Source organism: Oncorhynchus mykiss, chromosome 32 (assembly GCF_013265735.2).
Source record: "Oncorhynchus mykiss isolate Arlee chromosome 32, USDA_OmykA_1.1, whole genome shotgun sequence".
Classification (NCBI taxonomy): Eukaryota; Metazoa; Chordata; class Actinopteri; order Salmoniformes; family Salmonidae; genus Oncorhynchus; species Oncorhynchus mykiss.
The window spans coordinates 34,166,709-34,185,033 of NC_050572.1; the positions used below are offsets into that span (position 1 = coordinate 34,166,709).

General features: G+C 41.7%; 2 protein-coding genes across 3 annotated transcripts in view; one reads left to right on the plus strand and one right to left on the minus strand.

Annotated features, from left to right (window-relative positions):
• LOC110488376 (gamma-enolase) overlaps positions 1-5,952 on the minus strand; it is a 24,251-nt gene extending 18,299 nt beyond the window's left edge. Inside the window, exon 1 of one of the 2 annotated variants that reach the window (XM_036970731.1) lies at positions 5,848-5,952. In XM_036970731.1, coding sequence (XP_036826626.1) covers positions 5,848-5,948 — 101 coding nt within the window. In that variant the 5' untranslated portion in view covers positions 5,949-5,952. Of the gene's footprint in view, positions 1-4,337; positions 4,461-5,847 lie in introns of those variants that run through there. The other variant, XM_036970732.1, reaches the window with a different exon arrangement.
• LOC110488377 (cell division control protein 42 homolog) overlaps positions 4,437-18,325 on the plus strand; it is a 22,512-nt gene continuing 8,623 nt past the window's right edge. Inside the window, exons 1-2 of the mRNA XM_021560609.2 lie at positions 4,437-4,583; positions 12,799-12,903. Coding sequence (XP_021416284.1) covers positions 4,509-4,583; positions 12,799-12,903 — 180 coding nt within the window. The 5' untranslated portion in view covers positions 4,437-4,508. The remainder of the gene's footprint in view (positions 4,584-12,798; positions 12,904-18,325) is intronic.

Below are 18,325 nucleotides of genomic sequence, written 5' to 3' on the forward strand. Positions count from 1 at the left end.
TACATAATCTATACTAAACACAGGCACAGCAATGATGCACCTACAGTGTATACCATTTCTTATACACTCAGTGGCCAGTTTATTGCGTACACCACCCCGTTCAAGAAAATGGATCGCTCCTACAGACATAAAAGCAGGCAGATGGGCATAGAGGCATTCAGTTACTGTTCGATTGAACTTTAGCATGGGCAAAACGAGTGACCTATAAGACTTTGAGCATGGTATGATCGCCGGTGCCAGGCGAGCCTCTTCCAGTATCTCAGAAACAGACAGGATTTTCACACACAACAGTGTGTTTACAAAAACATCCAGTCAGAGGCGGCCCTGTGGGCGAAAACAGCTCGTTGTGGAGAGGTCAAATGACAATGGCAAGAATCATGCAAGCTAACAGGCAAATAACAGCGCATCTCGGATGCACATCTTGGAACGCACAACTCGTCGATCCTTGTCACGGATCGGGTATGACCACACCGGGTTCCCCTCCTATCAGCCTAAAACAATAAGAAGGCACTCCAGTGGCGACGCGATCATCAATACTGGACAATTGAGGAGTGGAAAAACATTGCCTGGTCCAACAAATCCCACTTCCTGTTGCTTCATGGGAGTCAGGATTTGGCGTAAACAGCATGACCCATCCTGCCTGGTGTCAAAGGTACAGGCTGGTGGCAGTGGTGTAATGGTGTGGGTATGTTTTCCTGGCACATGTTAGGCCCTTTGATACCAAGTGAACAATGTTTCCATTCCCCAAAGAATTCAGTCTGTTCTGGAGGCAAAGGGGTCCAACCCAGTTCTAGATGGGTGTACCAATTAAACTGGCCACCGAGTGGATATGACTTCTGTGTCGGCACTAAGCACCGCAAACAGCATTGTTGCACTGTTAGAGCATCAAAGTGGATTTGGAAACATTGACTGTATGCCCCATTGAATAGCATACATCAAAATTACTACTATTATCTTGTTTGAAAAATATAATATATAAGCTGTAAAAGAACAATTACACAGAAATACTAAAACATTTCAAATGTATTTTTGCTTTAAAATTTGCTCATATGCAAAACCATCCACGAAATGTCATGCCCTTAAAAATGGCAAGTTGTTGATTACTGGAGGGGTTTAATGTTTTAGGACCACTTGACGGTTATACAGATAGACAGGAGGTGAGGGTGAAATAGTGTGTGTGTGTGTGTCTGTGCACATTTGTGCGCACACACACACATGTGTGTGCGAATTCCTGTGTGTATGTGCATTCATGTGTGTGCCAGTGAAAGTTTAATTCCTGAGCATGCATGTACGTGTGTGTGTGTGTTTCTGTGTGTGCATTCCTGTGGATGTATATGCATGCGTGTGTGTGTCAGAGATAGTGTACATTCCATGTGTGTGTGTGTTTAAAGGGGTATGCCTAGACAGATGAGAGTTAGAGATCTAAAATTCTATAATTAAATGGCCAAGTTTAATGGGATTATATTTGAAATACAAAAACAATGTCCTTGACACCCATCTCACACACACACACAGAGAGAGGAGAGAGAGGCAAAGAGCAGAGGGAGTGAAAGAGATGTACAGGGAAAGTGCTTCTATCCAACTGCTATTTTAATCATGGTTGATTGACAGTTTGTCCACCCTCTGGTCACACGTCTGGTTCTCCAACCTCTGTTTCAGTCCACGCAGCTGCTGCTGTCCCATCCTCCTTCCTCTCATTTCCTCTTGGAATGTTTGTGTGTGTCTGTGTGCGTCTATGTTATTTGTGAGGACAGAGGGAGCCAGAGGAGGTGCAGATGTCAGGGGAGGCACAGTGGTATATGAGAGGCCAGTGGACAGAGAGCCAGTGTGACAGCTAGGGGAGTCTGCATGGACTCCTCTCCTAGGGCAGCGTGCGTGCGTCCGTGTCAATGGATGGAGAGAGAAAGCAAAGGAAAGAGAGAGATTCGCAAATAAACACAAATTGTATTCATAGCCATTATTTGAAATAATGCATTGGTATAACGCACTAGATTCTAATGAAGTTACAGTCTTTTCCCATCGAGAGGCGAAGATCAAGAGCTATGGGTCCTCCGAAACACGACCTTGCCAAGCCGCACTGCTTCTTGACACACTGCTTGCTTAACCCGGAAGCCAGCCGCACCAATGTGTCAGAGGAAACGCCGTACAACTGGTGACCGAAGTCAGCATGCATGCGCCCGGCCTGCCACAAGGAGTTGCTAGAGCGCGATGGGACAAGGACATCCCGGCCAGCCAAACCACCCCTGATCCAGACGACACTGGGCCAATTCTGCGCTGCCTCATGGGTCTCCCGGTTGCAGCCGGCTGCGACACATCCTGGGATCGAACCCGGGTCTGTAGTGCTGCCTCCTAGCACTGTGATGCAGTGCCTTAGACCGCTGCGCCACTCTGAAGGCCCATAAAGAAAAATATATATTTTTGGGCCTGAATGTTATGGTACGTACAGGACAGGTATCAGGCGTGTCTTGTAGATGGAGGTTCATGCCACAGCCCTGCTATCCTCTAGCTTGACGACTCACACTAAATTCTTTCCACTGCTTGCTACATCCTTTAGTCGGAGACTGCCATCATTGAAGTTGTTTGTGGTGAGGAGGGGCACAAGGGGTGTTGTACAAAACAAGGTAATTAGATATTGAATCATCTCTAACCACTCGCAGTATCAAAGCCAATGACGATTTTTCAAACCTCCGCTTTACCCGGTTTTCACTAGATAGCACAGCCACAAAGTCTCAAAATGGGCAATATCTGAAATATTCATGGGGAAAAAAATGCAGTGTGGTTAAGGTTAGGGGTGAGGTAAGGTTTAAATCACATTTTAAAGCTGCAATATGTAACTCTTTGGATGGCCTGTCAAAATCAACATAAAAATGTGATTTTTAGATCTGTCATTCTCATTGAAAGCAAGTTTAAGAAGCGGGCGAGCTGTTCTTGTGCGCTATTTTTATGCTTCCAGTTCTTAAATTTTTGTGTCTTTTACACCAGCTTCAAACAGCTAAAAATATTATATTTTTATGCAACCAGGAAATGGCAGAGTGATTTCTGCATATTGCACCTTTAAGAAGAGAAATTGTAGAAATAGGCATGGTCTAAGACTTTGTGGCTGTGGTAACTAGTGATGACCACTTCACCCAGGTGTGTTCTGGCTGTGGCCCAACCCATTGGTTTCTGGACCAATCAGACTGCCCCGAATGTGTTCATGTTCATGTTCATTGAAGGCGCAGAGTACCCATTAAATTGACTAGATGGCCGCTCTAACAATGAATTGAAATGTCTTCAAAACTGGAAGGCAGTCGGGAGGAGGCAAGATCAGGTGGGACCATTCTAGCCAATGAGAGGGCAGATAGGCACTCCGATATAACGTGTTTTTTTCTCTCAAAATCTCTCTCGGACAAGGTGACTTTCATCAATATATTCGTCTCTATTTACTCTTAGATTCGAAAATGCTAATTGGCATCAAAATGGGCATCATGAAAGACTACAGATCCCTGCACCTCATCTCTAGCTGATACCTTTGCTAACAGGTTTTGTGTCAATTAAAAGTTGCACAAGAAAGTTCACAGAATTGTCAATTTAAAGAAATGTAGCCAAATTATTCATGACTAAATTTAACTAACATTAGATAGCTCATCCAGAGATTCGTACCTTTGCCTCAATTCGGCAGTCTCGTCCAGATCGTCAAGGCATTTGTAGTTCTGTATGATAGCCACATTAGCAGCTAATTAGCATTTCATTTTGTATTTTTGGGGGGGGATACATGTGAATATAAGTCACCTTGTTCTAACGAGATTTACACGGTTATCAAAATGTCACACCAGGGTAAGCCTACATGGAACACAGACCTTATTTTAAGTATTTCTAAAATCCCTATAGGAAAAATTAATGGTGGAAAAACGATTGGAACCATTTCCTTGTTTCACCGCTAGGTTTTATGGGTATTATGACTCACACCGTGGTACTCTATAGTGAAGAGGAAACTAACGTCTGAGCTTGGCTAGCGTTTGGCAGGAGCAAGGAGTCTGGGTAGCCAGGCAAGCTATCCTCTCCTTCATTCACTATGCTCACAAAGTAGCACGCTGGTAAAAATGTGTTACTTACTCCTGCTAGAATAGCATTCAGTACCCACTTCACCTAACTCAACTCTCCTGTGACATGCCGCACCACCAGGCAGGTCCAGGCATGCTATGAGCTTAAACATGTACAGACTCACTGTGCACTGATCAGTAAAGCAATACTGCAGATTGAAATTATTTTAGTGAAAAACGTGGTGTTACCAATGTCAACCCCTCTCCACTGAAGATCACCTGCATGCTCTATTAAAAGCTATTCAAAGGTCTCACCACTTGCCAAGGACAATGTAGGTAGTCTTCATAGAGGATGTATCTCTTTTACGCTCTAGATGTGGTTATATAACTAAGAGGGAGGGTAGATAAAATGGTAGCATATACTAACTACATGCCATTGTTCAGCCACAGCTGGATGAACATCAAGAATACTGAGGGCTGGGTTGTATGACACGCCTCCTTTACAGTGAGCTCTCGCGAGCGAACCCCAGATCTAACAACGCCTGGTGGTGGACTGATAAGGTAGCTAATGTTAAGCTTTTGCAATCTTAAATCTGTGATTCATATTAAATAAATCGTTAAATGTATGTTATGTTGAAAGAATACATATTTACGCTTTACATTAAGTTTTACATTTGGAAGAACTTAGTGTATGTATTTATTTTAAAACAGCTTGACAGCTAGCTAACCCTAGCTAGCTTTCGTTTGTTGTTTTTAACTAGCTAAGTGCTAAGAATGTCCTAGCAGATTGGGGAAATGGTATTCGTTTTTGTTTTGTTTGCTTAGTTATATATATATATATATATATATATAGAGAGAGAGAGAGAGAGAGCGAGAAAAAATGACATGACACTGAAATGATTGTGCCGAAATGATTTTACAGGCCGTGTCTGGAATTTAGCTAGCAAGGTAACGTTAGCCTAACGAGATATAGCCAAGATATAAAACGCTATTTTTAGTAGGGTTGGCAAGCTCTAGTTGAAATTTGATATGGTTAACTTTCCATGTTTTTTTATCTTCTTTATGTTAGCTTGCTACGGTCATTACCTCGCGCGTTGTATGCGGAAGTGAAAGCCAGTAGTTGGCTAACCAGCAAGGTTGGAAAATGCTAACAATTTAATTAGCTAGCTAGTAAGTTCTAATTGTGTCCATACAATTCATGCCGGTATGTTAGTGAATGACAACTCTTAGGAAATTCTTTTTTTTTGTGGTTGGCTAGCCTGTAATACTACTGTGATTGCGCTATTCAGTGTGATAAAATGCCTTGTACTTTTGGGGGGGGTAACAGGTCTAACACAGCACCTCTGCAAGCCAGAATGTGTTCTGTTTTTATTGAACAGCATTTCGAACTGGCATTGCTAATTACTTATCTTTGTCTTACTCCTATCCAAGCCCACAACCAAAAACAAAAAAATCATAAGACCCTCATTGACGAAACTGTGATGTAAACCAGACATACTCTATAATGACTAGGTGGTATTGTCTCTGCCCTAACAATGGGAGTCGTTGTCGAAGCAAGGCTCCAAGCGGCCCGTCTTTCCGCGGTTATGGCTCCAGGACTGACACACCCACATGTTAAGAATACAATTTTAAAAACATGCTGGTCGCGTAGTTCTCTAACGTAAAATAGGTACACACATTTCCGGTGTGAACCATTAATATTATATATATATATATATATATATATATATATATATATATATATATATATATATATATATATATATATATACACAAATTGCATTAAACGGTGATATATTATGAGGGTACAATACCCTGAACATACTTGCTTCGTCCGGCAACGAGCCATTGTTTAGACTGATGGCTTGCTGCGGAATCTTCCGTAGTCAGGCATCCTTGATTCACCAAAATAGTTGTCAGTGGCATCCAATATCTCTAGGAGCAATGCTTACGATGTGGCCTTGCCAGCATTTAACAGATTTATATCCAGGGTCTCCCATTTCCGCCTGTATCAGTGGTATATTACGTGATCTAGAATGTACTACAATGGCAGCCCACAGGCCGAAAAACCTGGATTTAAACGTTTTAAACTAAATTGTTAGCGAAGGACACATTCAACCTGGTGAGTCGTAAGTATTGTTCCTCGAGATATTGGATATGCCAATGTTGACTGGAAATGTTATTTTGGTGAAACAGAATAGTTTAGATTTGGTTGATCAAGGACGCCAGGGTACGGAAGCTTCCGCAAGTAGCCATCTATCTGTACACAATGGTTCGTTGCTGGGCGAACCCGTACAGCATTACGGTCTGTGTCGTCCAATCATAGAGCAGACAAAAGTGACATCCCCCTGGAATCTTTCCTTGGAAATTTTGATTAACATGTTGTTTGGGCGAGGTGTTGCGTTACCAATTTATGTTAGCTAGCTAAGCCACAGTCCTAAAATAAACCTTGATCTGTTAGCGAACTCATGATAGCACTGTCCCAATTGCAAAGTGAATTTGTTGGTCCTGTTATCGCTTGTAGGCAGTTCGAGCATCTGAACAAATTATGCAAGATTTTACCTATTTGTTAAACGAGAGGAGTTGTGCACGTCCAGGATATGTTTCTGTGGTGGTAGAAACGCTGAGGCTCGTGGTTAGTGTCGTTTTTGTTGCTGTTTGAAACTAGGAACCGACGGCAAATGTTTTTTTTGTTGCTATCTCTGGAGAGAGAAAAAAACGTCCTAAATTGCACAGTAATATCGCTAATATTTCATATCACCACTGGTTACGAGGATTGATAATCCACTTCCGGCACTCGGGAGGAGGCAAGATCAGTTGTGAACATTCTAGCCAATGAGAGGGAAGATACGCATTTAAACATCCAACACAACTCCGAAATGAGTTTTTCCTCAAAGTTGCGTGGGCGTCCACTTATGTCATTCGTAACAACGAAAACTACTTACGAAACTACTATTACACTGAACAAAAATATAAACGCAACATGTAAAGTGTTGGTCTCATGTTTCGTGAGCTAAAATAAAAGATTCCAGAAATGTTTCATATGCAAAAAAAGCTTATTTCTTTCAAATGTTGTGCACACATTTGTTTACATCCCTGGTGGTGAGCATTTTTCCAAAATAATCCATCCACCTGATAGGTGTGGCATTTTTCTAAGAGGATTGAACAGCATGATCATTAGTGCAATTTGTGCTGGGGACAATAAAAGGCTGCTCTAAAATATGCAGTTTTGTCACACAACACAATGCCACAGATGTCTCACGTTTTAAGGGAGTGTGCAATTGGCATGCTGACTGCAGGAATGTCCACCAGAGCTGTTGCCAGAAAATGTAATGTTACTTTCTCTACCATAAGCCGACTCCAATGTCATTTTAGATCATTTGGCAGTACGTACAACTGGCCTCAGAACCACAGACTACGTGTAACCATGCCAGCCCAGTGCCCCCTCATCCGGCTTCTTCACTTGCTGGTTCATCTGAGACCAACCACCCAGACAGCTGATGAAACTGTGGGTTTGCATAACTGAAGAATTTCTGCACAAACTGTCAGAAACCGTCTCAGGGAAGCCCATCTGAGTGCTCATCTTCCTCACCAGGGTTTTGACCTGGCTGCAGTTCACCGTAGCAAATGCTCACCTTCGATGGCCACTGGAGAAGTGTGCTCTTCACAGATAAATCCCGGTTTCAATTGTAACCAGGCAGATTGCGTTGTGTGGGTGAGCAGTTTGCTGATGTCAACGTTGTGAACAGAGTGCCCCATGGTGGCGGTGGGGTTATGGTATGGGCAGGCATAAGCTACGGAAAACAAACACAATTGCATTGTATCGATGGCGATTTGAATGCGCAAAGCTACCGTGACAAGATCCTGAGGCCCATTCATCTGTCACCATCACCTCATATTTCAGCATGATAATGCACTGCCCAATGTCACAAGGTTCTGTATGCAATTCCTGGAAGCTGAACATTTCCCAGTTCTTTCATGGCCTGCATACTCACCAGACATGTCACCCACCGAGCATATTAGGGATGCTCTGGATGGACGTGTACAACAGCTTGTTCCAGTTCCCTCAACTTGGCACAGCCATTGAAGACTAGTGGGACAACATTCCACAATCAACAGCCTGATCAACTCTATACAACGGAGATGTCGTGCTGTGTGAGGCAAATGAAGGTCACACCAGATACGGACTGGTTTTCTGATCAAAGCCCATACTTTTTTTTTTTTTTTTCTTCGTTGTAAGGTGCTCAACAGATGCATATTTGTATTTCCAGTCATGTGAAATCCATAGATTAGGGCCTAATAAATTTGTTTTTTTAAAGGTAAGTAGCGAACACACTCATTTACAGCAACGACCTAAGAAATAGTTACAGGGGAGAGGAGGGGGGATGAATGAGCTAATTGTAAACAGGGGATAATTAGGTGGCCATGATGGTATGAGGACCAGATTGGTCATTTGGCCACGACACCAGGGTTAACACCCCTACAGTTGCGAGTATTCATCTCATATGCATACGTATATACTGTACTCTATATCATCGACTGTATCCTTATGTAATACATGTATCACTAGCCACTTTAAACTATGCCACTTTGTTTACATACTCATCTCATTTGTACATACTGTACTCGATACCATCTACTGTATCTTGCCTATGCTGCTCTGTACCATCACTCATTCATATATCCTTATGTACATATTCTTTATCCCCTTACACTGTGTACAAGACAGTAGTTTTGGAATTGTTAGTTAAATTACTTGTTATTACTGCATTGTCGGAACTAGAAGCACAAGCATTTCGCTACACTCGCATTAACATCTGCTAACCATGTGTATGTGACAAATAAAAAATTGATTTGATTTGAGAAGTGCCATGGAACTACAGGGAATCAGCACACCTGTTTAACGTCCCTGATCACTTTCCTGGGGCGTTGGGATATTTTTTTAGACCAGAGAAAATCGTTTTTTTTTTTTTTTTTTACCTTTATTTAACTAGGCAAGTCAGTTAAGAACAAATTCTTATTTTCAATGACGGCCTAGGAACAGTGGGTTAACTGCCTGTTCAGGGGCAGAACGACAGATTTGTACCTTGTCAGCTCGGGGGTTTGAACTTGCAACCTTCTGGTTACTAGTCCAACGCTCAAACCACTTTCAGCAGCATCCAAGGACCAACTCTGCTTAACTTCAGAAGCAAGCCAGCAGTAGGGTGCAGGGTGGTATGTTCTTGGATGGTATTTCAATTGACTGATTTCCTTATATGAACTTTAACTCAGTAAAATCTTTGAAATTATTGCATGTTGTGTTCATATTTTTGTTTAGTGTAGATCAAATAAATCGCACTTAGCAAATGCATGTTTTGTTGACCAAATCTGACACTCATAAAACAGGTTTCCATCCAAGTAAAGTACATGTTGAATAAAACATGCTAAATGGAAACAGCAAAATTGTCGGTACACTTTTCAAATGTCGATAAAATACACTAGACAAGGTGGGATCTTTTTTGTGTTTTTTTTTAGTAGTAATGCGAGAAATGGCATTGGAAGTTATTTTATGTGCAAATAATGATATAATAACCATCATATTGAATTAAACTTGGAGTCACAATGATAAGTTGTGTGGTCCTCCCACTACGACTCGGGAAAGTATGCCGTTTATTAGGCAACAGGTGAAATAAGTTATTTACATTAATATCTTTGTCATTGAGCAGACACTCGTATCCAGAGCAACTTATGATGAACTTCACAGGGTGGCGAATGTGTGAATCAACAACAAGTGGGACACAATCATGAAGTGGAACGACATTTATTGGATATTTCAAACTTTTTTAACAAATCAAAAACTGAAAAATTGGGCGTGCAAAATTATTCAGCCCATTTACTTTCAGTGCAGCAAACTCTCTCCAGAAGTTCAGTGAGGATCTCTGAATGATCCAATGTTGACCTAAATGACTAATGATGATAAATACAATCCACCTGTGTGTAATCAAGTCTCCGTATAAATGCACCTGCACTGTGATAGTCTCAGAGGTCCGTTAAAAGCGCAGAGAGCATCATGAAGAACAAGGAACACACCAGGCAGGTCCGAGATACTGTTGTGATGAAGTTTAAAGCCGGATTTGGATACAAAAAGATTTCCCAAGCTTTAAGCATTCCAAGGAGCACTGTGCAAGCGATAATATTGAAATGGAAGGAGTATCAGACCACTGCAAATCTACCAAGACCTGGCCATCCCTCTAAACTTTCAGCTCATACAAGGAGAAGACTGATCAGAGATGCAGCCAAGAGGCCCATGATCACTCTGGATGAACTGCAGAGATCTACAGCTGAGGTGGGAGACTCTGTCCATAGGACAACAATCAGTCGTATATTGCACAAATCTGGCCTTTATGGAAGAGTGGCAAGAAGAAAGCCATTTCTTAAAGATATCCATAAAAAGTGTTGGTTAAAGTTTGCCACAAGCCACCTGGGAGACACACCAAACATGTGGAAGAAGGTGCTCTGGTCAGATGAAACCAAAATTGAACTTTTTGGCAACAATGCAAAACGTTATGTTTGGCGTAAAAGCAACACAGCTCATCACCCTGAACACACCATCCCCACTGTCAAACATGGTGGTGGCAGCATCATGGTTTGGGCCTGCTTTTCTTCAGCAGGGACAGGGAAGATGGTTAAAATTGATGGGAAGATGGATGGAGCCAAATACAGCACCATTCTGGAAGAAAACCTGATGGAGTCTGCAAAAGACCTGAGACTGGGACGGAGATTTGTCTTTCAACAAGACAATGATCCAAAACATAAAGCAAAATCTACAATGGAATGGTTCAAAAATAAACATATCCAGGTGTTAGAATGGCCAAGTCAAAGTCCAGACCTGAATCCAATCGAGAATCTGTGGAAAGAACTGAAAACTGCTGTTCACAAATGCTCTCCATCCAACCTCACTAAGCTCGAGCTGTTTTGCAAGGAGGAATGGGGAAAAAATTCAGTCTCTCGATGTGCAAAACTGATAGAGACATAGATTTGATTTGATTTGTTAAAAAAGTTTGAAATATCCAATAAATGTCGTTCCACTTCATGATTGTGTCCCACTTGTTGTTGATTCTTCACAAAAAAATACAGTTTTATATCTTTATGTTTGAAGCCTGAAATGTGGCAAAAGGTTGCAAAGTTCAAGGGGGCCGAATACTTTCGCAAGGCACTGTATATTGCAACATTTGTTGTGACAAAACGATCAGCAGAGTTTAAAATACCTAATTAAAAAAAAAAAATTTTGGTACATGGGAATTTAACCTCAAAAGTCATTTTTATATGCACTACGTCATCACGCACAGTCTTTTATCCATAACAAGTCAACTTGATGGAAACACATCTCTGGTGGGAGAATGCGCATATTTTTTATTTTATTTACGGTACTTGGATATTCACATAAATCTGTCGTCAATATGATGGAAACCTAGCTACAGACCTCCAAACAAAAAGTCTCCACTTTGTCTGCTTATCGCTGTATCTCGTGTGGACAGATTTTGACGGGAGTGGAGCCTCTTACTTAGCCTCTTCCTGTCATTGCTATTGTCATTTTTTTAACCAAATGAGCAGGTATGTGTATTGCTGAGCAACATACTGTTCACAGGGCCTTGTGCTGTAAACAGTGTATTACACAGCCACCCGTGTTTGGACTGTCTGACCGCCTATTGTGTGCACTTGAGCTATTAAGATGTGTGGCATTCTTATCACTTGTTATTCACATACACACTGTCGGAGCTGTAGCCAAGGAGTCATACAATGGTGGTGTCTGCTCTCACTCTCGTGCCTACCCTCTCATGATGTTTTAAAAAAAAAAATCTCTCCCTCTTAATATCTTTCATCTCTAGTAGAGGTCGACCGATTATGATTTTTCAACGCCGATACCGATTATTGGAGGACCATAAAAGCCGATACCGATTAATTGGCCGATTTAAAATATATATATATATAATAATTTTAAAAAAGTATTTATTTGTAATAATGACAATTACAACAATACTGAATGAACACTTATTTTAACTTAATATAATACATCAATAAAATCAATTTAGCCTCAAGTAAATAATGAAACATGTTAAATTTGGTTTAAATAATGCAAAAACAAAGTGTTGGAGAAGAAAGTAAAAGTGCAATATGTTCCATGTAAAGTATGTGCCATGTAATAAGCTAACATTTCAGTTCCTTGCTCAGAACATGAGAACATATGAAAGCTGGTGGTTCCTTTTAACATGAGTCTTCAATATTCCAGGTAAGAAGTTTTAGGCTGTAGTTATTATAGGACTATTTCCCTCTATACCATTTGTATTTCATTAACCTTTGACTATTGGATGTTCTTATAGGCACTTTAGTATTGCCAGTGTAACAGTATAGCTTCCGTCCCTCTCCTCGCTCCTCCCTGGGCTAGAACCAGCAACACAACGACAATTAGCGCTAACTAGCTAGCCATTTCACTTCGGTTACACGAGCCTCATCTCGGGAGTTGATAGGCTTGAAGTCATGAACAGCGCAATGCTTGATGCACAACGAAGAGCTGCTGGCAAAACGCACGAAAGTGCTGTTTGAATGAATGTTTACGGCCATTCCGATTAATCGGTCGACCTCTAATCTCTAGTGTGATAAACCGATGATGATCGACAAGAGGTGTCTTGTAAGGTGTCTTGTAAGTTATGACGACAGCTGCCAAAAGAGTGCAGATTCACTTGCGTCAGCATATTCAACCGTGTGTCTGTCTGTCTGTCTCCCTCCTTCCCTCCAGATGCAGACCATAAAGTGTGTGGTGGTGGGTGACGGTGCGGTGGGAAAGACTTGCCTGTTGATCTCCTACACCACCAACAAGTTCCCTTCTGAATACGTCCCCACGGTGAGTGGCACTGGAGTGTTGTCGAGAAAGGTCTCGAGCGGGACTTGGCGGAGTGTCTGGGTTGGTCAAGTGTCTAGGCTAGGGGATATGCAACAGGAGCCGCCGCACTTTGCGCCCTTTGTTCCAGACCATTTCTATCACATCTCTTATTCAACTCATCCATTTTAAACAACCATTGGATGAATTAGGTGTGTTTAGTGCTGGGCATGAGCAAAAGCCTCCACACACCATCTGTAATTCTTTGTGGCTGGAGTTACCAATCATTGGCTTGTGTAGAATCTCAAATATAGAATGGGTTTTGAGAGAAGGTATTTGTTTTCAAACTGAAAAGAGGAACCCCTTGAGGAAGAGCCAAACTCGAATGGAAGTGGTTATGGACCAAAAAGCATGAGTCAGGCTACACACCGTTTCATACTATTTGACAAATAGGGATGAGAACAGACAACTCAGTCCAACTGAAATAAATCAATACAGTTGGTAGACCAGGGATGGGCAACTTTGATGGGGGTGGGGGCCACAAAAATGTGAACTCATCATGAGGGGCAGCATTTGATCACAGGTCTGCGTACACACAGCCATAACATTTTATAGCTAATTTCCTGCAACATAACACATTTTGCCTTAGGGTGGAGAGGAATATTTGCCGTTTTTAATATATCTGAGTGAAACTGACTAACAAAATCAATGCCCCCCACCGGACGGTAATACAACCATGCCTTTTTATTTAACCTTTTTTTAACTAGGCTAGTCTGTTAAGAACAAATTCTTATTTACAATGACAGCCTACCAAAAGGCCTCCTGCGGGGATGGGGGCTGGGATTAAAAATAATCATAAATTAAATAAAATTATAGGACAAAACACACATCACGACAAGAGACAACACTACATAAAGAGAGACCGAAGACAACAACAACAGCATGGCAGAAACACATGACAACACAGCATGGTAGCAACACAACATGGCAGCAGCACAACATGTTAGCAGCACAAAACATGGTACAAACATTATTGGGCACAGACAACAGCACAAAGGGCAAGAAGATAGAGACAACAATACATCACGCAAAGCAGCCACAACTGTCAGTAAGAGAGTCCATGAATGAGTCTTTGAATAAAGAGATTGAGAACTCGTTGCAGCTCGTTCCAGTCGCTAGCTGCAGCGAACTGAAAAGAGTAGTGACCCAGGGATGTGTGTGCTTTGGGGACCTTTCCCAGAATGTGACTGGCCAAACGGGTGTTGTATCTGGAGGATGAGGGCTGCAGTAGATATCAGATAGGGGGGAGTGAGGCCTAAGAGAATTTTATAAATAAGCATCATCAACCAGTGGGTCTTGTGACAGATATACAGAGATGACCAGTTTACAGAGGAGTATAGAGTGCAATGATGTGTCCTATAAGGAGCATTGGTGGCAAATCTGATGGCCAAATGGTAAAGAACATCTAGCCACTCGAGAGCACCCTTACCTGCCGATCTATTTCTTACATCTCTGTAATCTAGCATGGGTAGGAGGGTCATATGAATCAGGGTTAGTTTGGCAGCTGGGGTGAAAGAGGAGCGATTACAATAGAGGAAACCATAGAGGGTTATCCAGGTGCACATCCCTGAGGTAGCATTGGGACTCAGCACAGCAATGGGGTGCTGCAGATGGTGTGTGATGAGTAGCTGTTTCTATCAGTCCCGTCTCTGGCAGTAATCAGCACTGTGCTGTACCAGAGACTGACAGGGAGTGTGTCGACTCAGCCCTCTCTGTCCTCTGCCCAGTCAGGCTCAACTGGGTGTGTTCATGTTGTTGGCCCATAAAAACAGACCCAACTTTCTCCATGGCGTTTCTCTGTCTGTCTGTGCAGTTCAACAGTGCACTCTTCTCATAAGAATCACGTGGCAATTTAAGATTTTTGATTCTAAGCAGATTACTCTCAAAATCCTCAAACAATGCTACTGGTTGATTTGGTAGGTATTGAAATAGTCTTATACGTCATACATATACAGAAGTAGGCTGAGAACCTACAACAGCCTAATGTATTCTTATATTAGATGTATGTAGTGCATTCTTATAACATTTCATTTATTGGTGAATACAGTCCTTGTACTACTGCATTTGGGAGTTGAAACATCTGAATATTGGTGTAGTCTGTACAGTCACAATTGTAGAGGCAGGTTTTTTATTTGTTACCCACCATTCTCTGTGGCATTAGGCCTAGCTCTGTCCAAACACATTATTGTCATGACGGTCAGATATGTGTTTTTTTGACTTTGCTTGGTTGCTCTTCAATGTGTTCGGTCTGCCGTGCCTCGCCTTTCCGCTACGTGCCCCAACGCCTCACTCTTTTTATGTCTGAACTTGAACTGCCCTAAGAAGCCCTGCCTCCCATGGTTTCTGAACCCAATAGAGGCAAACTGTTCTCCCTCTGGATCAGATAACCGATTAGCTGACCACGGGTGTGTACAAGACTGAAGTGCATGGTTGCATCTTAATAGTTGAAAGTGTCTACCTCGCCTCCTCGCGTTCATCTTTCTGCACTGATGTGTAAACACGTATGAGAGATGAAATAAATAGGCCTATGATAGGCAGACTACCTCCTGGGAAATTGCTATCACCTCTCCAGTTCTTTCATATTCAGACGGTGATCAGTAGTGTTGGAAATGATTGAATGGTGACAATAAGCTTTGAAATCAGCATATTTTGCTTTATGATTTGAATATTATCACAAACAAAATACTAGGGTTGTGAATTGATGTTAGCTTCAGCTGTAAACTAGCAAGGACAGTTAGGCCTACAAAGCTGGAAGCTATCGGTAGCTTCTTGCATTGTAAAGTGTTCTAGCCTGAAATGGACATTGTTTTGCGAACAGTAATTAACAGTTGCAACATTTCTACATGCTGTGTTGCATTATTCAAGTGTGTTAACTTCTGTACAGCATGAGTGGGGCGCTAACATGATGCAGCCAAGACTCCCAGTGAGTACAGGGGTTTCTCAGGACAGGCTAGAGCTAGCAATGAGTAAGTGGGGCAGGCACAGTGCTTGCTCCAAAAGGGGAAATCGACTGTGTTGATAGACGGGCTTGATCGTCTCTCAATCAGTGCACCCCAACTCTAGCAAGCATGAGTTGTGGGTGCATCTCAATAGTCTGAAATGGCTTCCTCTCCTTGTCGTCCGGGTGAGATCCCTTAAAATAAAAATGGCAGTTGACTCAAACTAAAGTGTAAGAATGGTCTAGGATGAGGCCTGAGATGAAACAGGTAGTGGACAGCCAGGGAAGAAGGTAAATTGGTGGTTTAGTGACTGCACAAGGCTGGAATGTTGTCCGGAATCTCCCACCCAAATTGAAGGAATGTCCCTCATGTTCCACATTACAAAGACAAACATGTCCACTAAAGTAATAGAAGTTAACACTGTTACTCATTTCCAGGTGACAGCGATAAGACTCATTTTTAAATAGAATACAGAGTGTTTAACACTCATCAACATTTTCCAAAGCAACATCAAAAACTGGATACACCATTTTTAGCCACATGTTCGCACCCCACCTAAGTAACATTTTTATTTATTTTATTTTATTTAAGGCAAGTCAGTTAAACCTGTCTAGGACTGGGGTTCCGCTAGCGCCAAATACAAATCAACAGAAATCTCATAAATCACATTTCTCAAACATACAAGTATTAGGCACCATTTTAAAGATACAATTCTCATTAATCCAGCCACAGTGTCTGATTTAAAAAATGCTTTACATTGAAAGCTCCACAAATGATTATGTTTGGTCACCACCAACTCACAGAAAACCCCAGCCATTTTTCCAGCCAAAGAGAGGAGTCACAAAAAGCACAAATAGAGATAAAATGAATCACTAACCTTTGATGATCTTCATCAGATGACACTCATAGGACTTCATGTTACACAATACATGTATGTTTTGTTCGGTAAAGTTCATATTTATATCCAAAAATCGTATTTCACGGCCTACACCGGCCGTGTTATGTTCAGTAGTTCCAAAACATGCAGTGATATTGCAGAGAGCCACATGAATTCACAGAAATACTCATTATAAATGTTGATGAAAATTCAAGTGTTAGACATGGAAATATAGATACACTTCTCCTTAATGCAACCGCTTTGTCAGATTTCAAAAATACTTTACTGAAAAAGCATCATCTGAGAACGGCGCTCAGAGCCCAAACCAGCCAGAGAAATATCCGCCATGTTGTGTAGTCAACATTATTCATAAATAGCATTATGAATATTAACTTACCTTTTAGGATCTTCATCAGAATGCACTCCCAGGAATCACAGTTCCACAATAAATGCTTGTTTTGTTTGATAATGTCCATCATTTATGTCCATTTATGTCCAATAGCTTCTTTTGTTAGGGCGTTTTGGTAAACAAATCCAAAAGCGCGATCTGGTCCAGTCGAACGAAAAGTTCAAAAAGTTATATTGCAGATCGAAGAAACTTGTCAAACTAAGTATATAATCAATCTTTAGGATGTTTTTATCATAAATGTTCAATAATGTTCCAACCGGAGAATTCCATTGTCTGTAGAAAAGCTGAATGAAAAGTCTGAATAGTCCCATCCGGCCCCCCTTCACATGAGAAGCCTGAAACAAAGTTCTAAAGACGGTGGAAGCCTTAGGAAGTGCAAAATAACCCATATCCCATTGTATATTCGATAAGGGTGAGTTCAAAAACTACAAACCTCAGATTTCCCACTTCCTTTTTGGTTTTTCTCTCAGGTTTTTGCCTGCCATGAGTTCTGTTATACTCACAGACATCATTCAAACATTTTTAGAAACTTCAGAGTGTTTTCTATCAAATACTAATAATAATATGCGTATATTAGCATCTGGGACTGAGTAGGAGGCAGTTCACTCTGGGCACGCTATTCATCCAAAAGTGAAAATGCTGCCCCCTATCCCAAAGAAGTTAATAACACATTTTTATTTACAATGACGGCCTACACCGGCCAAACCCGAACGACGCCGGTCCAATTGTGCGCTGCCCAATTACAGCCGGTTGTGATACAGCCTGGATTCAAATCAGGGTGTCTGTAGGGATGACTCTAGCACTGAGATGCAGTGCCTTAGACTGCCGCGCCACTTGGGAGCCCCAATGGTAGTAATGGTAGGAGAAACACTGGTTGGGCTAAAGAGAGTGTGTTTGGAGCACAGGATTAGAATTGTCCTTAAGTTTGCTGACCTAAAGATAAGCTTGGAAATTATACTGCCCATGAACCTGCCCTATGGGAGTCAACCAACATTGTGCGACGGAGACGAAACATGAGAAATGGCGATGCCATTCAGCAGCATTTGGGACAAGGCATAGTGGTTTCTTCAGCACATATAAATGAGCTGAGTCAGACTGTTTCTCATTCTTACTGAACAGTCGGTTGTTTCATTGCCTCTATTGGGAGGCACCTTAAAGAGG